Source organism: Scardinius erythrophthalmus, assembly GCF_964197995.2.
Source record: "Scardinius erythrophthalmus genome assembly, chromosome: 15".
Lineage (NCBI taxonomy): Eukaryota > Metazoa > Chordata > Actinopteri > Cypriniformes > Leuciscidae > Scardinius > Scardinius erythrophthalmus.
Window position 1 is genome coordinate 28,892,647 of NC_138235.1, and position 21,388 is coordinate 28,914,034.

The 21,388-nt window shown below is 38.0% G+C and overlaps 1 protein-coding gene across 1 annotated transcript; it reads right to left on the minus strand.

Annotated features, from left to right (window-relative positions):
* Window positions 1–1,993: 1,993 nt before the first annotated feature.
* On the minus strand, window positions 1,994–19,930 carry ctnnbip1 (catenin, beta interacting protein 1). Its single transcript, XM_081385843.1, has 4 exons — window positions 19,747–19,930; window positions 12,831–12,948; window positions 12,250–12,340; window positions 1,994–3,873 (listed from the first exon to the last, which is right to left on the minus strand). The coding sequence occupies exons 2-4, from the start codon at window positions 12,924–12,926 to the stop codon at window positions 3,815–3,817; spliced, it is 246 nt and encodes an 81-aa protein (XP_081241969.1). The 5' UTR covers window positions 12,927–12,948; window positions 19,747–19,930; the 3' UTR covers window positions 1,994–3,814.
* Between the last annotated feature and the right edge of the window lie 1,458 nt (window positions 19,931–21,388).

A 21,388-nucleotide genomic window follows, 5' to 3' on the forward strand; every position in this document is an offset into this window, starting at 1 on the left:
GTGGTATGCCTGCATTACCCTGGATACCACAGCTCTCGATACACCACAAAGACTTGCTGTCCTGGTCACAGATGAGCCACGCACCAACAATTTGTCCTGTTATGAACTCTGACATGTCTCCTATTATGTTGCGTGGATTGCAATATTTTATCAGGGTTCTCAAGTTTTATCAAAATCTTGGAGTGAGATCACATGCGGTTGGGGGAGGAGCCTAATGGAGCCCCGCCCCCACCTGTCCCCGCCCCCCAATTTTACCCCTTGTTCATAATTAACCAGCACAAATTAAAAATAACAATTGGTAAATCTGATAAATGACAGAGCAATTAATCACATCAAATATACTCTTTAATGTTATATTTCAAAATTACAACTAAGTTACAAAAATTACAAAAATATAACAAATTGCTCCAAACAGTTTGGAAAAACAAATATTTTTGCATTTTGAATGTGTCTAGTCGAAATGGTATAATGATTTATTGTGTGGTGGGACATTGAGAACAAATGACATATTATTAAGGTATGTTAGTGTGTTTGTGTGTGTGTGTGTGTGTGTGTGTGTGTGTACACAAGAGTACACACTCCAGCTTATGAAATGTGTTTTGTGTTGCTAGTGTTTGAAAAATACAAATGCATGGCAATCAATGATTAAAGTAACGTTATGTTTTGACAGGATATAAAATATTACCCAGAGCACTCTTGCTTTAATATGTATGTCTTAATGTAACCAGAAATACTATTAATACAGTATAATATATAATATAATTTAAAATAAAATAAATACATTTAAATTTATTTAAAATAAAATGAAGAAATACATCTTCATTCCTTCCCATACCCACTAACATTTCCCTTAGTTTCAGATAATGTAAGCTGGTTGCAAAGTAGTTGTAGAGTTTTTGACTGCATCAATAATAATGTATACTATGGGCTATATATGAAATGTTCCAGCCTTAAAAATGTTAGACGAGCTTTCGTCCAACTTACCTTCTCCATCACGACGTGTGTTCGCGCGATGTTGTTGGTTACCTAGTAACGAACGTACGGTGGCCGAGAATCTTCCGTCAACTTCCGTGTGTTCGCGCATCTATGTTGCCTAGTAACGAACGCAATCTGGCCGAGATACGTGCTGGCGGCAGGAAACTTCACTTTGTGTGCCCGCGCCTCATATACAACGTTATATATAAAGCTTGTAGGACAACTTGGTTGGCATTGCCTTTTCAGCGTGAGAAATACACGGTGTGGCGTGTGAGCGTGTGAACTGGTTGAATTGCGTGTGTCTCACGGCCAATGCGTGAGACTTGAGAACCCTGATTTTATGTACAGCTGCTCTATTGCTCTGCTAATTCACACTGTGTGAAGCAGTGAAGCTTGGCCACCAGGCGCGCATATATAGGCTTGAAACCTCCAACACTATATTGGCCAGTGTTTCAGTTCCATATATAGACAATACTATGCCCATTTAAAATAAATTAATCAAATGATTGATGAAAACCTGATTAACCATTTAATTATTGAAAAGCGAGTACCCAACTGAAAGAATCTTTTTTTAATTTCATTTGAATTTAACAGCAAGTCATTGTCCTGTCAAATAATTAAACATGCAATACATTGATGAATATTGCAATACTACATATTTAGTGGACATCATGCACCACGGGGTTAATTGAGCAAATCAAATTTGAGTTTTATTAGAGTTTGTTTTAAAGAAACGTATCACTTATCATATAGCATAACTATCTGCATGTAAAACAATTTTGCTCATCCATAATCTGTTGTGTCATTGCTTATGTTTTTCTTGTACTGGTATCTTATCAGATCCCAGAGCAGATTCCAAAGACTTCCATAAAGTGGAGCAAAATATGCCCTTATTATGAGATTTCCCTCCAGCTTAGTTCTTATCTCACAGACAGAAGGGTCGAAACACACAACCCAGTCTTTCATACTTGATTTCAGAATAAATTCCATTGGAAGCAAAAACTTTCAATACAACAGGCAGTTTTCAACTCCTTTAATGGTTCAGTTGGTATAGATTTTGGACGCATTTAAGTCAAGGGACGAGGTCGACGGCCATACGGCAAAAAACAAAAAAAACAAAAAAACATTCAATTGAATATTAAAACAATTAAAAAAAAGCAATTCACATTAAATAGTTTAACAGCTCAAGCGAGTAGGGACAACATGCAATGAAGTCAATGAATTAAACAAGAATCCAGAGTGACATTCATATGGTTGCAAAGCTGAAAGGCAACGAACCCAACCTGAAACGCATGTAAGACACGATTGTATGATTCTGATGTTAAGAAACAATGCATAGACAAAACAAGGAGGATTTACAGTTAAAAGCAACCAGATGCACGTTCCTGTCATTGGTGAGATAATGCGTCTGTCACGTGGATAAGTAGCCTTGATGACTGAACACATTCAAATACTTATTGCTGATATTAGCGAGAACTATAAAAGCCATTTCCATAAAAGGACTTACATCCACAGATTAAAAAGGGGTGTACATTGAGGCTCTCGTGACCATTACAGAGCTACTTGAACATATACACCGTAGATCACAATGCAGGCATGCGTCATTTCAAAACACTAGGATACAATAATTATGTTAAGCAAGTTAACAAAACATGAATACGCATTAAATACCGAACATGAATTAATGTTACCAAAAAGGTCAGAGGCCAAAATACAAAATCAAATTGAAAAAGTGATTTTCAATCATTTAGATATCGTGGGACGTTTAGCGTCCTCGGAATTGAAACAAGCTCATATTCATCTTCGTCTTCAAAAACGGGTTTCACTAGCACCACTGAATCACAGTCAAATATACCGTGCCGCATACTCGTGTCCGAGAACGGCACGTCCTAAGGCTGAGATTTCCATTTGACATGTAAATTTGTGGTTATTATGGTTTCATTCGTATTAAAAACACGCGGTTACAAATCAGAATTGAAGTTTAAAAGGGTTTGTGTTTGTCTACATTTTAAGACATTGAAAAAATAAATAAGGACCTAAGACATTCATTAGATACCTTTAGAAATATTTTACATAAAAACACAGTTGGCACAACTCGTTCACTTTTCTACTTTTTTTCTCACGTTCTGTACAAAAATCTATGAAATTTCACATTAATCCAAACATCGAAAAAACAGATCATGAAACATCAGGTGATTCGTGTACACCGTTCTGCGAGTGTGTGCTTGTGTATGGGCCTCGGTATCCTCCACAACAACATGAATGTTATTTGGATGAAATTATGAATGTGAACAACTACTAAACAATTCAAAAACCTGAAAATAATAAAGTAAACAAACAAAGAAAATCTACCTGCATGATCCTGTAGACAGTAAAACAAGAAACTACATACACGCATTCACAAAAAAAGAAAATTGTCTGTAATAACAACCCATAAGGCGATTTATATTTTTTCGTAGTTTGACCAGACAAATTAAGCTCTTGGTCCATTAAGTCTCTCATGGGAACAAATATAAAACGCCAGTTTTACGGAAGCATGATGCAAAAAAAAAACAAAAAAAAAAAAAAACAACAACTTAAAAACCCCAAATCAAATATTTACCCGCCAGGACTCTTTCTGACTGGTTTGCTGTAAGTCACCAGGTAGTGCGGCCGCAGGGCCCGATAGTGTAACAGTTAGTGTGAGGAAGAAGAGGGGAATGGGGAAGAGAAGGGAAGTGGGGCAACTGGCATGCAGCAGAGCCCCGCCCCTCTCCCGTCTCAGGCTCCGCCCTCTCCATCAGTCAACAGTGTTGTGTTGTGTTGTGTTCAGCTGTAGTGACTCGGCATTGGCGAGAGGTCACTGTCTCCTGTCCTCGGTCTCTGATCTTGAGAAGGCCATCACCACGTCCTCCGCTCCTGGGAAAAGGACAAAACAATCAAAACCAGTGATAGGATCTGCATCAGACGATAACCGGGTTCAACTGGCAGGTTATTATTCCATATTCACAGATTATATGCAAAAAATAAACAACTATATCATTCGTATATATTTATTTTTATACATAATATTATAAATATTTTAAGTAATTATATAAATATTACAGATTTAAATAACTATATAAAGAAATTCCAGTCAAAAATGAAATGCTTAATTCAATAAGAAGTATACTTAATTTAAAACTATATGCACGTAGCACTGTATACAGCCACTCTCCAAGCTATTATCCTAACAGCTTTATTAGGCAAGGAAAACGTAGCCTAATCTTCACAACGGAGCAAATTAAGTGAGCTCGTCCAATGGCACAAACATTATTATAATGGCTGAAGAGCAAACAGGCTGTGTGGTGTATAATTAAACTCAGACAATGCCTTACAATTGTCTGCCTTACAAACATTCCAAAAGAAATCTAGGCCTGTGCAGTATACAATGAATACTGCATACTATTTGTTTAAATAGTATGTAAAACATGCACAAAATATGCAACGGTAAACATGTAGTGTACATGTACTGAATTTTACAAGTTCTACAAATCTGCTTTTTGTATGTTTTTTACTCAAAGTAAAAATGTTTTAATTAATGTAATTCTAATAAAATGAGAAAAATAAGTGCATTTAAGCATGGGTTCAAGTCCCAGTGAACGCATGAACTGCTGAAAATGCATACCTTGAATGCGATAAAAGCGTCTACCAAATGCATAAATGTAAATGTATTGTGGAAAACCGTGCTCTGTTGGTCAATGCAGTGTGGGTCATGTATTCAGTACATACAGAAAGTTAGTATTATTTCGAACAGTGCAAAGGTATCTAAAGTCTGAAATCTGTCAAAATAAGCCGTCTTTTAACAGCACTGACCTCAAATCAATATTTCACACATTCACACTCCAGATGCCCTGATCTCTGCCCTGGAGAACTGTGGGGATGGATGTTCACAGTAGATCATAATGATCCCATTCATAAGAGTCAAAGTAGATCACATTCATTTGTATTGTGAATACAGAGCAGATACATATAGACCTCAGTTTGTGTTCACATCAACAGCTTATCGTCAGGGTCAAATCAGCATCTGTTTTTGCAGCATGCGGCATGAGACACACGACACCCACATTACCAACCACTGCTTAGGATTTTCTGTGCCGCACCGATAAGAAATTCGACTAAAAGCCTCTATAAACCAAATCTACTACTGTCCATATCTGAAATACGAGAGACCCGTGTGTGAGCCAAAACAAACACTGCAAGAGATGTCCTTTAAAGACATTAAAATGTCACCCGCGGATAGCAGGAAGTCTGTGCGGCTTTTAAAGCAGCAGCAGCAGTTTGTGATTTCAGTCAGGTTCGGGCCAAGTCTTATCAAGGGAAGGCTCTAATCAATTCCAATCCTGAATTAACGATCCTGCCCGGGGATGGAAAACAAACCCCTGCAAACCAGGCAAACAGGATTTGTAGGTCCAGCTGTCCCTAGATGAACACGGATTAATAACAATACCACAAATGTGTAAACAGTAGTAAATAAACAGCAAAACGTGAGCTCTGTCCAGATTATTTTAGGTCTGGACGTCTGAAGGTCAAAGGCAGTTTGCTGCACAGGAAGGGCGGATGTAGTCCAATATCATATGTTTTGCAACCCAGTTATGGACCTATTCTTTATTCTAAACATGGTTTGAAGAAAAAGTAGTGTTTTGACTGACCTAGCTGAAGCTTAATAAGCAGAAAGCAGAATGTTAGCATGTTAATTTCCTCTGCCTTTCATGTGCTCTAACCCACAAATCAGACACTCCACTGCCTCAATATAAAATGACCAGTTTTATTCTTCTCAAAAAGCAGAAGAAACGCTTTCAACATCAAAGGTGCCATTTTACCTTACTAAAGGTCTGTGTATTTTAGAATTTCCTTGGCAATATTTAGGATATTTTATCAAACTTGACTACAAAAAAGATATACTAAAAAGTATTGCACTTAAAACTAGGCATTATAAGACAACTTCTAAGTCTGTTTTATGTGGTTATTGGCCTAACACTCAAATTTAGATACTCTTTAAAACAGTCTTATTAAGCAGAAAGAGTAAGAACAATGACTTTTCATCTTTCTGATTAAAACAAAGCAGGAACATTAGCACACAGGGGGACTTCAGATGAGTATTAGCACCCTACTGAAAACACTGAAGCTTCACACCCTGTTCACAGGTTGTCTAATTCTACTGAAAACGGGTCTAATTTCAGTCTTTCCGATGCTTTAGCTTACAGCCGAGTAAAACAAATACTCTTAATATAAAAAGAGCAATGTTTTGAATGATAGTTTATACTTTTCAGGAAAATGTCTCTGATGCTGAGTATTGAGATTACTTAACCATCAACAGTATGTCTTTGATTGATCATCTTTACAGTTGCATAATGCTTGCGTAACGGCCTGATCATGATTCAGGACGAAGCTTTATAACAACTGACAGGCTGCTCTCAACATCCTCACAGTTAAACTGGAAGTGCGTTTAAGCGGAAGGAGGATGGAGAGACAGTGGAGGAAAATGTCCCTCTCCATCTTCCGCCTGCCTTCGTTACGATCGCGCCACTCCCTGCGACACACGCTGTGTCAGGATCACAAGCCAACGCGCCGCAGACGTCACAACCCTCATGAGCCGTCGCCTAGCAACAGCTCAGAATCAGATTGCATCACAATCCGGCAGGCAGCAAACACCTATGAACACACAGCATCACATCCCCGTATCACTGCCTCTCTCCAATACTGCCCTGTTTAACCTCGAACCACAATCCCGGAGGAATACACTCACCCTAACCCATTATCATATCACAAAACACCTGTGGTCTATGATACTGAAGGGACAGCGCTTCAATTGTGAAGGTGAAATCTCTGATAGGAACAGCTTCATTAGACTAACACGCTCATTAGACGAACAAGCTCTAATTTTATGAACTGAATGGCGCAATCACTAATTTTTACCTCAAATAGAAATGCATACAATAAAAAAAAGAATAACACAGTAATTAGATAATAATAAAAGCTGTTTTATGGTGTGGGTTGCCTCTCAATGTAAAATTGAAATAAAAACTATTAATGATCTAAACCTAACAATTACTCAGGAAAAAACAAAATACACTAAATATGGAACTACTATTACCGGTACTATGTGGACCTTTAAATCAAAGTCACTGTATGATTAGAAGTCATTTCCTAAATCGTCCCTGTTTAACAGCAATAGTAAGTCTGTCACCTATGAAGCATCTGATAATAGCAATATAATGATGACACCAGACAGGGCACTCTTCTGATTCAAAGATGATGGCCTTCAGATCACCGCTGAGGAGCTGCGATAGCAGGTATTACTGGCCATTAGGAAGTGTGCTTAAACATGGCCAGCAGTGAGTGTGTGGGACTGACAAACAACCACACATACACCCCCACACCATTCTGTGTGGATCACGCAAGACACTTCTACATCTACAAAAACTCAAAAGTAGCCAAAAGTTGACTCACGGTCCCAGACATCCCTCTTTTCAGTGCTAGAGATCTAGCTGTGGGCATAATCGTCAATCAGACTAATTAGCTTTAGTAACACACTATTATATAATGAATTGGAAATCATAGATTTTTTTTTAACCAGTGCATCTATACTGGTATTTCTGTTACAGGCAATGTCTGTAGAGGTGACTGAGGGTCTGATCCATGTCAGGAATGCAGTGTTTACTCATTTAGCCCTGCTTCCAGACAATAAATATGTGCTGGTTTTGTTTTGTAATTAATTAGCTCATGCAATTAGATTATTAAGATTTTTATTTTGTAGAAGGAGAATTGTCAGTTTGAACTTTTTTCTGCTCTTCTCATGATAGCTGTATGAGACAAGAAAGACAACTGTGAAGGCCAACAACGGAAGAAAGGAACAGAACGTCATGTTCAGATGTTGCTAAAGTTATCTGTACTGTTAACCATGAATCAGAGTCTGTAGAAATGACATCAAATGATTATCCATTTGACTAAGTATTAGTGTTTCCATATGTTAACTTAGTTTGAGGCTGGATCCTCTTACACGCACACACACATATATACATATATATATACACATATACATATATATACATATATATACACATATATATACATATATACACATATATATACATATACACACACACACACACGTGTAAATATATATATATATATACACACACACACACACACACACACACACACGTGTAAATATATGTATATATATATATATATATACACACACACACACACACACACACACACACACACACACATATATGTGTAAATATATGTATATTTATAGAAATATGATTAAAATTAAATAATATACTGTATTATTTAATAATTAATAAATAAATAGAGTAAAAATTATTATAATAGACCCTAAATCTTACTTTCTCCCTTCCACATGACAGTGTAATTTCTTTAAAGCAGGTTCTGTGGCTCATTAATTTTCTTATCGGGGGGAAACAAGACATTTAGACTATTACTACTGCAATTAGAAACGGGTCACAATCTACAGCAGAAGAGGATAATGATGTGAACAGCAGGATGGCGACAGGGCTGTTTAATAACATCTACTGCATTATTACGCTGTGCAAGTGGACCACCTAAAAACACTGTTTCACAGCTGGCAAACAAACCGATTGAAGTTACAATGAACAAAAATGGACAGATTAAAGTTAGGCTTAAATAGAGCCTGAGAGGAAATTATCCATGTTAACCTTTAGCCTATATCGTTTTTTTTTTTACCCTCTTTAATTTTAGCGATGTAGCAAAAGTAATTTATTCAAACCATCATCAAATCTATCAAATAAAAACTGGCTTGTAGTTTGCACACACAATGAGAAAATGATGTTTTCTGTGTGTTTTGGGCAATGACTCATTGGTTCAGTGATAAAGGGTCTTAAGAGCGCTGTCTGTGTCGCATCAGTCCACTGATGCAGTGCAGTCTGGGATTATACTGTCTGAGGATTATACCAGCAGACACAAGACAAAAGACTGTTGACTCGGCTGTGTCAGTCTAAAAGATGGATAATACACAACTAACTCGTGCATAGCTTTGAACTCTTCTTTAAAGGGCAGGCACTTACACAACAAAGACAATAAAAGCTTGTAAAGGAGGACGTAAAAGAGCAGCTTCCTTTCAAACGCTTTGTCACATAGACAGGACCAAATGAGTGAGTGTGATGTTCTCACACCATCCGTCTGTAATTAACAATCTGGCTTGACTGAAGGTCCCCTAATGAGGCCTGTTCCACTCCCTCATCCACACACCACCACGAAGCCCTTGTCCACCCCGCTCGACACTCAATTCCATCGCCATGGAAACTGTCTACTGTACTCACTTTGTTGTTCAGTTCCCAAGGCATCCATAAAAGGGGTGGCAGGCTCTCTCACAGCCTCGTTGTCGGCTTTCAGCCAGTGATGAGGATCAATCAGGCCTGCCACTCGTGCTTCTTTTGCATCCAAATTATTAAGCTACCTCTCGTCTAATATATATGTTTTATAATTGTATATAAAAAATGAATTATTAGAAAAATAAAAATTGTATGAACGGGACACCAAATGCACATCTTCGCCTAATTATTGCAGAAATAAAGAGTTGCCTGATCATAGCTGCATCTATTTCTTCAGGCCTGTTAATGAGTCTGCTTGGCATGGTATAAAGCTTTGAGCTGCAGGAACTCTCAAAGTTCTCCTACGCCCATCATCCTCCCCCAGACACCACCATCCAGTTTCATCCTCTAAACTTCAAGGCCTTAGATGAGATTAAAGTTGCATTACAAAATTTAGAATATGCGTCTATGGTAATTAGCCAATTAGATGGTCCCATATGCAAATTTGTTTAATCCGTAGACTAGTAAACAGGGAAAGTAACAGGTTTGGAGCATCTGAAGGAGTAAACATACCAGGTTTGTACACAACTGAAGAAAATCGGGAGTGCAAAACTCACTGTTGCAATGCTTGGGTGCTTGGCTGTTGCTAAGGTGTTCTAGGTAGTAGGTAGTAAGGTAGTAGATCTGGGAGCCTATCCACAAGTATTAATGCTATAAATGGTGTGGATCGCCACCTTCATGGTCAAATAATCAATCAAACCTGTCCAGCTGACATCAAAACTGACCGCATTCAGAATAGCACGATCATGCCAAACATTTCTCTCTCAGAAAGAGCGAAAGGGAAAATAAAAAACATTCAACACAGAAGTGTTTATTCACATGTGAGAACAATAGCCATTGAGAAAGTGAAATGGTCAGCATCAGTGGTCCGAGTCTATTCAGTTTGTTCGTCTGCACACAAACGTGTTACTGTGCCCATCACAGATGAACTCCCATACTTATACGGTTCTTATTAACACAACATTATTGACAGCATTCCTTTAATTTACCCCAGAAATCTGAGAGGCTTACAGATCAGTCATACTTGTAAATGTAAAGGATATAGCATTTCTTTTTTTGTAAGCATTATCAGAAGCAAATTAAGCCTTATCTGCAAAGCTATACTAGTCACTGGGTGACTCATTTTCCAAGGTGTTGGACACAAACACAGGCTCCTCTGAGACAGCTGGATACGTAAATAATTCATCCAACTGTGGTATAGTCCCCTGAGATGCAGCACTATTTTGCCTGATGTGAAAGAGAAAGCATTAGCGCGAGAGTGTGCAGAGCTAAAGTGCCATCTATATGCACCAATACTACATAGTCATCATTCAGACTAGCGCCGTGAAAGGTATGAAAGTGAGGCTGTGAGGGATAGACACATCGCGTTTTCAATAGCATCCGCTGTATAAAGCTCCTAGATCAGTTATAATGTTCCACAGCTCATGTTGTCCAGAGTTGTTGGTTTACTGAAATTTAACATATTTAACACATATTGGTTTACTCCCCTAACATATTCCTGATGGCCCTCGTCTGTGCATTAAACAAAGGTTGTTCTTCATTGCGTGTTGTTCATTAAGTCCCTTTCATCTCTGCCTCATTAGACTGCATTTGATAGACAGAGATCGCTTTCATCTTAGGGCTGCCGTTTCCATTTTTTTATTCTAGAAACACATCATCACATCTTAAAATCACTCACCAACGATAGAAGATTTCATAACATTGGAGCAAACACACACAAAGATCTGCTTAAAAAGGATTTTGATCAAGAATAATCCCAGATGTACAATACACATCTATTTCCATCTATCTTTTGGTACTGCATTATTTATAAAGATCCTTCCAAAACTATCACTTTACAACCAGGCTTATATGCATATTTAATGAAAACAAAATGTGTGCTCCACACTTTTATGCACCACATGTTAATGTTATTTACAACATTAACATTTTTCCCCTGTCAAAAAAACATAACATGTTACAGAGCATGTGAACTCTATGACAAAGCGCTCAGTTAATGCATCTTAGTAAGACATTACAGTGTCATTCTCACTATAGCATATAACTGAGTGAATTTAACTCACTCTAGAACTTTAGATCAACTGATCAGAGTTAAAAACACAGGAAAATAACATTTGTAGTTCAAACTGCCTACTCAAAATATTTATGTCGTGCTAGCGCCTCCTTGTGGAACAAGCTACAGCATTACATTGCCCCAATAAACAAATCTTGCTAATTTTTTATGTGACCCTGGACCACAAAACCAGTCACATGGGTACATTTTTTTAAATTTAGATATCTACATCACTGTTGCTGAATAAATAAGCTTTTCATTGATGTATGGTTTGTTAGGATAGGACAATATGCGGCCGAGATACAACTATTTGAAAATCTGGAATCTGAGGGTGCAAAAAATCGAAACATTGAGAAAATCGCCTTTAAAGTTGTCCATGTTCACGATTGTGCTGCTTTCACTCACAAAAATAAATGTTTTATATATTTACGGTAGGAAATTTACCAAATATCTTCATGGAACATGATATTTACTTAATATCCTAATGATTTTTGGCATAAAAGAAAAAGTGATCATTTTGACCCTTACAATGTATTTTTGGCTATTGCCACAAATATACCTGGGCTACTTGTGACTGGTTTTGTGATCCAAGGTCACATATATAAAGACAGACAGACAGACAGACAGATAGATAAAATCTAATATATGCATGATCTAAAGTCACCTTTCCTTAGTATTTATGACATTTTAACGACACCATTTCAAATGATGAACTAAACAATCAGGAAAGGAAAGACAATAATTCTTCTAATCTTTCAATGCTACCTTTGAGTGTTAGTGGTAAAGGGTGGAGGTGTGATGTGATGTCATAGGTTTGGTCAGCAGTAAATGTTGACTTACCCTGGTCAATAGGGTGCTGTGGCAACTGACTCATCTGGCTATGCACCACGCCTGCATAATTCCGCAGAAATGCTTCCTCATTTGGTGTCAGCTGGAAGGGTGGGGACAAAAAAACACATTCACATATGGCAATGAAAATCCATGCCAGCGTCTGCTTAAGAACTACACAGAGGTTTTAAAATGCAACTAAACCGGCATACGCTAAATCAGTTTAAAGGAACAATGAAACGTTACCATATTCAAGACAATGGCTGGTTTCTATATTTTAAAGAAAACATAAATATCCAAACAATAATCAGCTTATTTTGCATTATTAATCAATCAAAGCAGGTTTTTCAAAAAATGTTTTCATAGTCAATAAAATGTAACCAAGATTGTGCAGCTAGGGGAACAATATTAATCAATTACCCATTTCTTAATGATGTAATTTAATCCTCACAGACACTAATTCTAATTATTTCTCACAGAACATTTTTTTTCACTCCGAAATGTCACATTACTTATGTTAAAAAGGAATGCTATTTCATGTCGTCTTTAAAGCACATCGGAAGATGTCTTATTCTCACTGGTCTGACACTTACATTTGATCCCATTTTCTTGAGCATGAGCAGCACCCGCACCTTCTGCTGGATGTACATCTCCTCAGGAGACTTGCCAGGGGCTTCCTCTCGGTTCATCCCCCCTGCTCCTGACGCACTGCTGAGCAACCGCACACAGAGCAAGAGAGGATTCAATTATTCATAACTCAAATTTATTTTCAGAACTCGTGAGTTGAATACATTCCTGCTTGGGTTTCATACAAAAAATATAATGCATGAGGGCCAAAAAATGTGAATTACATCTAAAATTAACTGCAATGAACATTTATTTGGTAACACTTAACAATAAAGTTTCATTAGTTAACTACATTAGTTAACATGAACTAATAATGAACTGCACTTCTACAACATTTATTGTTTGTTAACTTCAACATTTACTAATACATTATTAAAATCGAAAGTTGTAATTGTTAACATTAGTTAATGCACTGAACAGCTGTATTTCTCTTAACTATCAAATGTATTGCTAATATTTAGTTCAGGTTAGTTAGTACATTAACTAATGTTAACAAATGAAACCTTATTGTAAAGTGTTACCATTTATTTAAACGGAACAGATAGAGATATAGAGAAGAAACAACATTTCTACCTGTACAAACTGGCTTAAATATCAAACCCATCATAACCTTTGCAGAAAGCTTCTAATTAAGGAGAATGACAGTGTCTGAAGTCTGAACACACTTCAGATCATGGAGCAGGTTGACAGCATCATAAATGGCCCTCATGCATATTTAATGGAAGATCTAACAGTGCTCCCAGCTTTCCCTCGTCTTGCTCACTTCCTAATGACCTATTTTCAAACTTACACTCAGTGTGAAACAATTTTAAGGACCTTGAGGAGCAAAAGAAAAGAACATAATCACAGATGAGAAAGACACAATTTTCAAAACGATCTGATGCCTCAAATGTTATTTTCCAGAAAAAGCATCACAACACAATAAACAAAGACAGTCTGTGGCATGTAATCCATAATCAATGCGATAATGCATCTCACACCAATGTCATGTGGGAGAAGAAAAAAATAAAAATAAAAATTCACAGATTGGCACTCACAATAGAGCAAAATGAATGACATCACATATATTCGGGGGTTTTGTGAATCTGTCAGATTGAATCCTTTGGCGACATCCAGAGCCTGTGATGTCTCACGCCCTCTTATCTGCACAAAGAGCCTCTAATACAGTACATGTTGACAGCTTGTTTGATGTGGGGTTAGCCTATATTTCATTGAAAAGCTGGCTCATGGCTCCAACCCTTTATTGCACGACAGATACATTTGTCTGGCCTTGACTTTAAGAATGACAGAACCTCCCCGTGGCCAATCTGGCGTGTTAACAGCTTATATTTCTGAAGGCACTTAAATGTAAGCCGGGACAAGATATAAAGACAGAGAGAGGTAGAGAAACGAGTAACGCTGGCAAAATAACTAATCTACATTTCCTCTTCTACAGTCACAGACTCATCAGTCACCAAAGGGCCGTGCCATCAAAAGGGCTTCATATTCAATAAAGCATGCACTTTATTCTGGCAGCCGTGGGGGGATGAGGAGTGCTCGCAGATGAAAGACACGAGAGGGACCGGAGAGGCAGCTCGGCAGCTCTGTGACACCAGGCACACCTTCAGGGGGGAGACCGTTCACTCTCCCTCTCGCGCTTTTGATCATGACTGTCCTTTCCTGCTGGAAACCAGACAGGCCAGACAGCAGGCAGACTCACTGCAGCTCAGCTCTGCCGCAAACACCCAAGAAAAGCCTGTGCAACAGCACCATTACTTCAGCCTTCCAAGACTTCCAAGGTATGAATCTCGGAAAAATGGCCCATAATCTCTCAGGGCTTTAGATCTGTAGCACACCTCAGCTCTGGAACAGGTGTTTTGTCTGAGCAAGTCTGCAGATGTCATAAAATATGTGGATGTCAGACTGTAAAAACTGGGAAAACCATGATCAAAATCGTTTGTGACACAACACAAGATGACTTAAAAATATAAAATGGGACATTTAGGAAAAACTCATTTGGAAAAGAAGAGGTTATGGATGCAAAACATTGGAAATCTGACTACATAAATACATACTTATAGATGACATATAACCAATATTACGGACCTATAACGTTCTGCCAGTTGCTTTAAAAATAAACTGTTCACAATGAAGCTGCAATCTATAATTTTACATGCTTTAGCCATTGGGTTCCCAAAACTGTGTCCGACTCCTAAATTAATTTCCCAGAATCAGAGTATAATTTTTTTCTTCTTTTTTTTCTTGGCAATCTCAAGAGTAATACAATTATACTCATAATACCAATAAAATTGTATTAACATATAAAATATAAATAATCAAAATAAATACATATATTTTATGAAGCACTGGCATTTTATCACATTAATCTCAAACCCATGTTTGGGGAAACTCTGCTTTAGCACATTTAAATGAGAATATAGGAATCATGTAGGAAATTCTACAGGATATCCCTAGAAGACATAATTAAATATAATTAGTATGAATAACTAATACAAATAAAAAAAACTCTAAAACATTCCACAGATTCCACACACACTCCTCATCAAGCGACATGTTACATAAATCAAATCTTTTTTCACAAAGAATCCAAGCGAAAACATCAATGTAATCAGTTTTATTGCCACCAGATGTCATTTTAGACTGATTTCACAGTGGAAGATGTCAAATCATGTGACGATGGGTCCTTTGGGCTGACGGCTAAATATAGAACACCTCTCCTCTGGTTCAGTCATGACCCAGGCTGCACTGAGGCTCAAATTAGTGTCATTTGGTTTCCCCCAGTTTAATTGGGGCTTAATTCAAATTACAACATAGAGAAAAGCAGATAAAGTCAAAGTGTTTTAGTCTTGGTACGGTCGCTGGGAGTTATCTGACTGGTGCAAGGTCATAACATGATTGAGTCAAATCAACGATACTGCAAAAGATCTGTTCATCAGTGACTCCTGCCACTATCCATGTAGGGAAGGAGCAGAAGCTCTGGAAGGAGATCCACAATCCAGTTAGCAGCTCTATTTATAGACTCATCAAGTCATTTGAATCCTCACAAACCGCTTGCAGAGAAAGATTCCTCAATTGTTTGAACATCACATGTGACAGCATCTGAAATTCATCTTCAACTCAAGAAACATCTTTTGCAGAAGGTCAGTATGAAATATCTGAATATGCACAATTCCCTACTGTATAGTATGCAAAAAGCAGTGTCTCAAACATCATTGATGCTTGTGTTGAAATGGGAGCAATTCCCTGCAGCCGTGTAACTTCCAACATCTTAGTGGAAAGCCTTCCCAGAAGAGTGGAAGATAGGGAGGACCAAGTCCTTTAGAAATGCACATGGTTTAGAAATTACGGTGTGGTGTTTGGGTCTATATACTTTTAGCCTTGTAATGAATGAAAAGCAATCAAAATCCTTCTGATGACCAGACCAGAGCTAATTCAGCTCATCAAAAAAGATGCCCTCAAACCATAAAAGTTTCAGCTTGTGACTTAAATGAAAAAATAATAATACAAAAACTGCTGTATTTGCAGCCAGAAGGTTAACAGTTAGCCAATCACCATCTAAAACACAATTGGCACAAATGGTTTTCCATAGTATACAGATCCCAGGCCACAGTGGGTTTTTCTATGGATCTTAATATGTTACATAACCGTTGGCTGTCAGTGAAAACAGGCAATGCTGGCTTGAAGAATTATTGGATGGGACCAACTGCCAACCCCAAAACTAATTTAACTTCTGTCAGTGAACATGTCATCCTGACCAGCTTTTTTTCAGTTTAGTTTGAGAGAGTTGTGAAGCAGCAGAGGGCACTGTTCTAGTAAGATCTGTTATAGACCTTATGCGCCAGAGAAACAAGGGCGCCGCGCCGCCATCTTTAGAATATTGTCTTTGAACTACCGTTTCTGTGGTCGCTCTGTATATTCCTATGGCATTGCTAATTAGCTTTTGAAGTGGATTTACTTAATATAAAGTTAACAAAAGTTAACGAAAGTTATCATGAGGATTGTAATGGTTAAACCAGATGTCTTAACAAATGTCAGTAGACCGGGAAGATTTTAAACCGAGCCGTTCGTTCATAAATACGCAAGATCGCTGTGAAAATAAAACCGGAAGTCAAAAGACAACGAGTGCAGCGCTGAAAAGGGGCGGGGCTACATAAGGTCTATATGGCTCACCAACACTAAACTGAAATCCATTTACATGACCAAAAACTAACCGGTCCAATCAGCATCCAGTAAGTCAGGTTATAATTAAAACCAGACCTGTCCTGACTTTGTTAATCTTTCTCTCCCTCAACTTTCCAGTCTACTTTGAATAAAATAAAAGAAAGTTAGAGGTGATTTTAGCAGAAAATATGGCGTAGCGAAATTTTTAACCAAAGTACAGACTTTCTTTGAAGTCTTGCTTGAGTTGTTTTTGTGCCATGTTTTCCAGCAGATATGATGGGAAACTAGCCGTTCACATTTACAGTGTGGAAACAATAGATCTATATATTTGACAACAATAGAGATGAGGCAGCCAGATGACAAATAACTAGGTCATAACTTATTAGCAATGCATGACCCAGCAATGCAATGCTCAAAATCACACAGGAAATACGTTTTTAAACCTTTTTTCAATTCGCATTTAAAAGGATAGTTCACTAAGAAATGAAAATTCTGTCATCATTTACACGCCCTCAAGTTGATCCAAACCTGTATGAGTTCTGTATGAAGAACTAATAGTATGGAAGTCAATGGTGCCCATCAACTGTCTGGTTATCGACACTTTTCAAAATATCTTCTTTTGTGTTTAGAAGAAGAAAGAAACTCATACAGGTTTGGAAGAACTTGAGGGCGAGTAAATGATTTTCATTTTTGGGTGAACTATCACTTTAAGTAAATCACAATTTACTTTTTATGGCACGGTGTGAAGTGGTTTAAACCCTACTGAAGATTTTGAAAGCTTATTTTGTCAATGCATCATCTCAGTCTTCAAATCAGTCTAGTATAAGTGTTTCACAAGATGGTTGTTATGCACCAGAGCGCTTGTCATGAATCACAATACAAAATCCACTGCAGTGGGAAGCTCCCTTTGGGATCACTGCTGCACCGGCTGTCGGAAATATACAGCTACGTGAAATGACAAGACAGTCCTCTCCATAATACGATTTAGGTATTAACTCGTAGCTCAAACACTAGGCTAAATTTCAAGGTAGAAAGTCAACCCTGTCCTCATAGGGTGTGGCTAATTTGTCTGGGATTGAAGATTTAAACCAGGTAGAAGTTCATAACTCCAATTAATACATCTTTTTTTACACACACACATTTTTCTTCTTTTAAATTAATATTACATTTCCCAAAAAGGACTGAGATTGTTAATAGGTAAACGTAAGGTTTTATCTTCAAAGTCAGAGAAAGTGAGCCAAAGAGGATTTTGCTAATTGCAACAGAAAGAATCAACATTTGCAGCTTATTTAAGCCTGAATTCCGGCCTTGATCATGTAGGAGCAGGCCTGTAAGGCATATTAGACCCAGCTTGTGTTGTGTCTGACGGGACAGAAAGGAGAGGGGGTAGGGGGATGCCAAGCGACACCAGGGGGGCTGGGCTCCCCAACAAAAACCAAAAAAAAAAATGTGTTGAAGCTTGGCTTGGCAGGAGGTCTGAGTCCATGCCTAAGCTTGTAGCTCAAAAGCAGCTGATGATCTCCCTTCGGGACGCAGAGGTTGAGCGGTCCATGAGCCGCACCTGCCCCCCCCCCCTTCCCTTACCATAGAGGAGGGGAACCATCTCTCTCGGATTCAAAGAGCTAGAATCCCTCAGGAGAATGTGAAGACTAAAGAAAAACAGTTTCACTTCCAAGTTCACAAGTAGCTGGCCCTGCCCTGTCCCGTCAGCTCTCGAAGCCTGGCGTAGTTCAAGTGCCCACTACAGGCAGACTGCCAGTTTCATAGCCGAATGTGAGCCACGCTGCAGCTGACAGATGTATTCTGTATTCACAATGAGTTTAGGGTGTGGAAAGACTAAAAATAGACTATCATTGCCACTAAGACATGATCAAATGGTACAAGTGACTGAGATTCTTTCTGAACTATGAGTCTGAGATAATCAAACAAACTTATAAAAATCAAATTAATGCAAGCAAACACAAGAACTCAGCATAAAGTGTTGCACGTTTTCCCCCATTAAAATCAAAGATAAACCTTCCTGTACCTCAAACAGTAGAGCATCGACGCTTGCAACACCAAGGTCATGGGTTCGATTCCCAGGGAAAGCAAGAACTGATAAGAATGTAAATGTGTAGCAGCTACCTTGTAAATCGCTTTGGATAAAAGCGTCTGCTAAATGCATATGTAAATAAACCTGCAATCACAATGAATATTTAAACATATCTGTGCATTCACAGCAGCAGATTCATGTGCTGAAAGAGGGCGAAAGGCAATGAATGTAAACAGTATAACGTGTATAGATAATAAACGGCGTCATTAATATGCATATTAGATTCAAATTCGATTTTAAGTATCGGTCTAACACTGAACTACAGCAGACAGTTCGCGGACTGGAATCACTCCAGTCCTCTTCTCTCTTCCTGTGGCAAAACCCGCGCACAAATCGTTCATATATCTTTAAAATGAAGAATGTCAGTCAAACAGACTTTCTTTTATCTACGACTATGGTGTTTAAAGGAGAAAAGTTAGTGTGAGTAAGATACAGGGGGTGTTTTAATAGGCAAACCGGACAGTGGGGCTGTAACAAAGCCCTGAATGAAGTTCCCACAATTCCCATTCACATACACACACACATTAGCTCGCTAGCAACAGAAAACAGCCAAACCGCTTCAATTCGCCCCTCGTTTTTGGGCGTAATTTTTTACATCCAACTCTAACAGCTCCGCTTTGATGGCTTACCTCTCCTGGTCCAGGATTCTGTCGTTTTTGTTGTATTTGAGAGCTGTGTTGTGTATAAGGAGGAGTCCTGTTCCGGGGTCACATCCCGACAGTCGGTAGCGCTGGAGTGACTCGAGAGCCGTAAACGCGCCGCTGCTGAATCAGTTCCTGCCGGAGCGCGACGCGACTGACGCCAGCAGAGGGCGCTGTGATGCTGCCATACACTGGATATATGCGACTAGAGATCAGTGAACAAGAAAAGAGAAAAGAAAAGAAAAGAAAAGTATATTATGTTATATTATTATGAGAGCAATAAAAACTCCTAACATTCCGAGAACGTGACTAATAAATAAATAAAATAAAATAAATAGTTTTTTTGGAACATTGATCTAGTGGCTGATCTAATCTAGTTAAATAAAATATAAAAGGTTTCATACGTAATCATTATATTATAGCATTTTATATTATAATTAGGAATAAAACAACATATAACACTGTATTAACTGGCCATCTCATGTACTCTGAAATTCTTTTGATTGTATTCGACAGTTGTTTTCTTACATGTTATCAACCGAATCCTGTTCTCTTTATACTGGACAAAAGGAAACATGAGACTTTGCAGTTTCATCATATATTCCTATGACTGACGTAAACCTTACAGTGTATTACCTCCTTGCCGGCATAATAATAAAGTACTGCTATTCAATAACTTGTAGTTTGCAGTTGTTTAGACTGTGAACATGACAGGTACTAATGAACCCCTTTCAGTTCCACAGAGTTAAGAATTAGACCACTGTATTAAAGATGAAGTTGAAGTAGCTCAAGTAAGATTCATGTTTCTCAGGAGTAATGCCATATTACAGAAAATCCTTCAATTGAACTAAACTGAATTAATTGGTTTTACTGCTATCAGCAGTGTTTTTGTGGCCTATAGTTACTGAGAGATTCCCAGCAGTCTTGTTTACTGTACTCTTCACACTGGGACAGCCTCATTCATTACACAATAAAGATTGAGGACTCATGAACTTCCAGTTTCCCCTTTTATCTCCGTTTCATCTCTGTGTATATTTCCCTAAAACGAACAGTAATAATATTAAAACGCTGATCAGACAAATTTGACTTCCTGTCCCAAACTAACATGAATTCTGGAAATTCAGTAGGGCGAATTCTGGTAAATTGGGCCTCGTTGTAAAAAAAAAATGGCCCAATTTATTATTCCCCTGCCACAGACGGCACATACAAAGACAGCCAAAAGTCTGGATCCTTCTCACTGCTTCAAAAACCATTCAATAAAAAATAACCCACAAATCAGTTTCAGAATCAATAATTTAAGGCAAAAATGAGAATGAATAGCACATTTTCATAACTCAAATCATCTTGGCAAAAATTTGTAACAAAGCAGTCATGTTTAAAAACTGAAATAATACATTAGTAAACCAAGAAATTCAAGATCCCAGAGTTTCACACTGTGAAGTGGCTTAAGATCATGGTACATAATCAAAAACAAAATAATGTTGATTTGTACAAGACCATAGCATGAAAGGTACTCGGTTAGTAGTCCGATAGATGCTAATCAATACCTTAACAAATGCTAAAATTCATTCATGGATTCATTCGATGTTAAAAGTTATTTTTCAGTCCACTAATCTTCCTTCCATTATTA

Coding starts and splice junctions, on each gene's coding strand:
- ctnnbip1 (XM_081385843.1), bottom strand. CDS start 12,926: ATGAACCGAGAGGAAGCCCCTGGCAAGTCTCCTGAGGAGATGTACATC. Junction 12,341..12,830: donor TCAAGAAAATGGGATCAAAT/GTAAGTGTCAGA, acceptor CCACCCTTCCAG/CTGACACCAAATGAGGAAGC. Junction 3,874..12,249: donor ACAGCACCCTATTGACCAGG/GTAAGTCAACAT, acceptor TCCTTTTCCCAG/GAGCGGAGGACGTGGTGATG.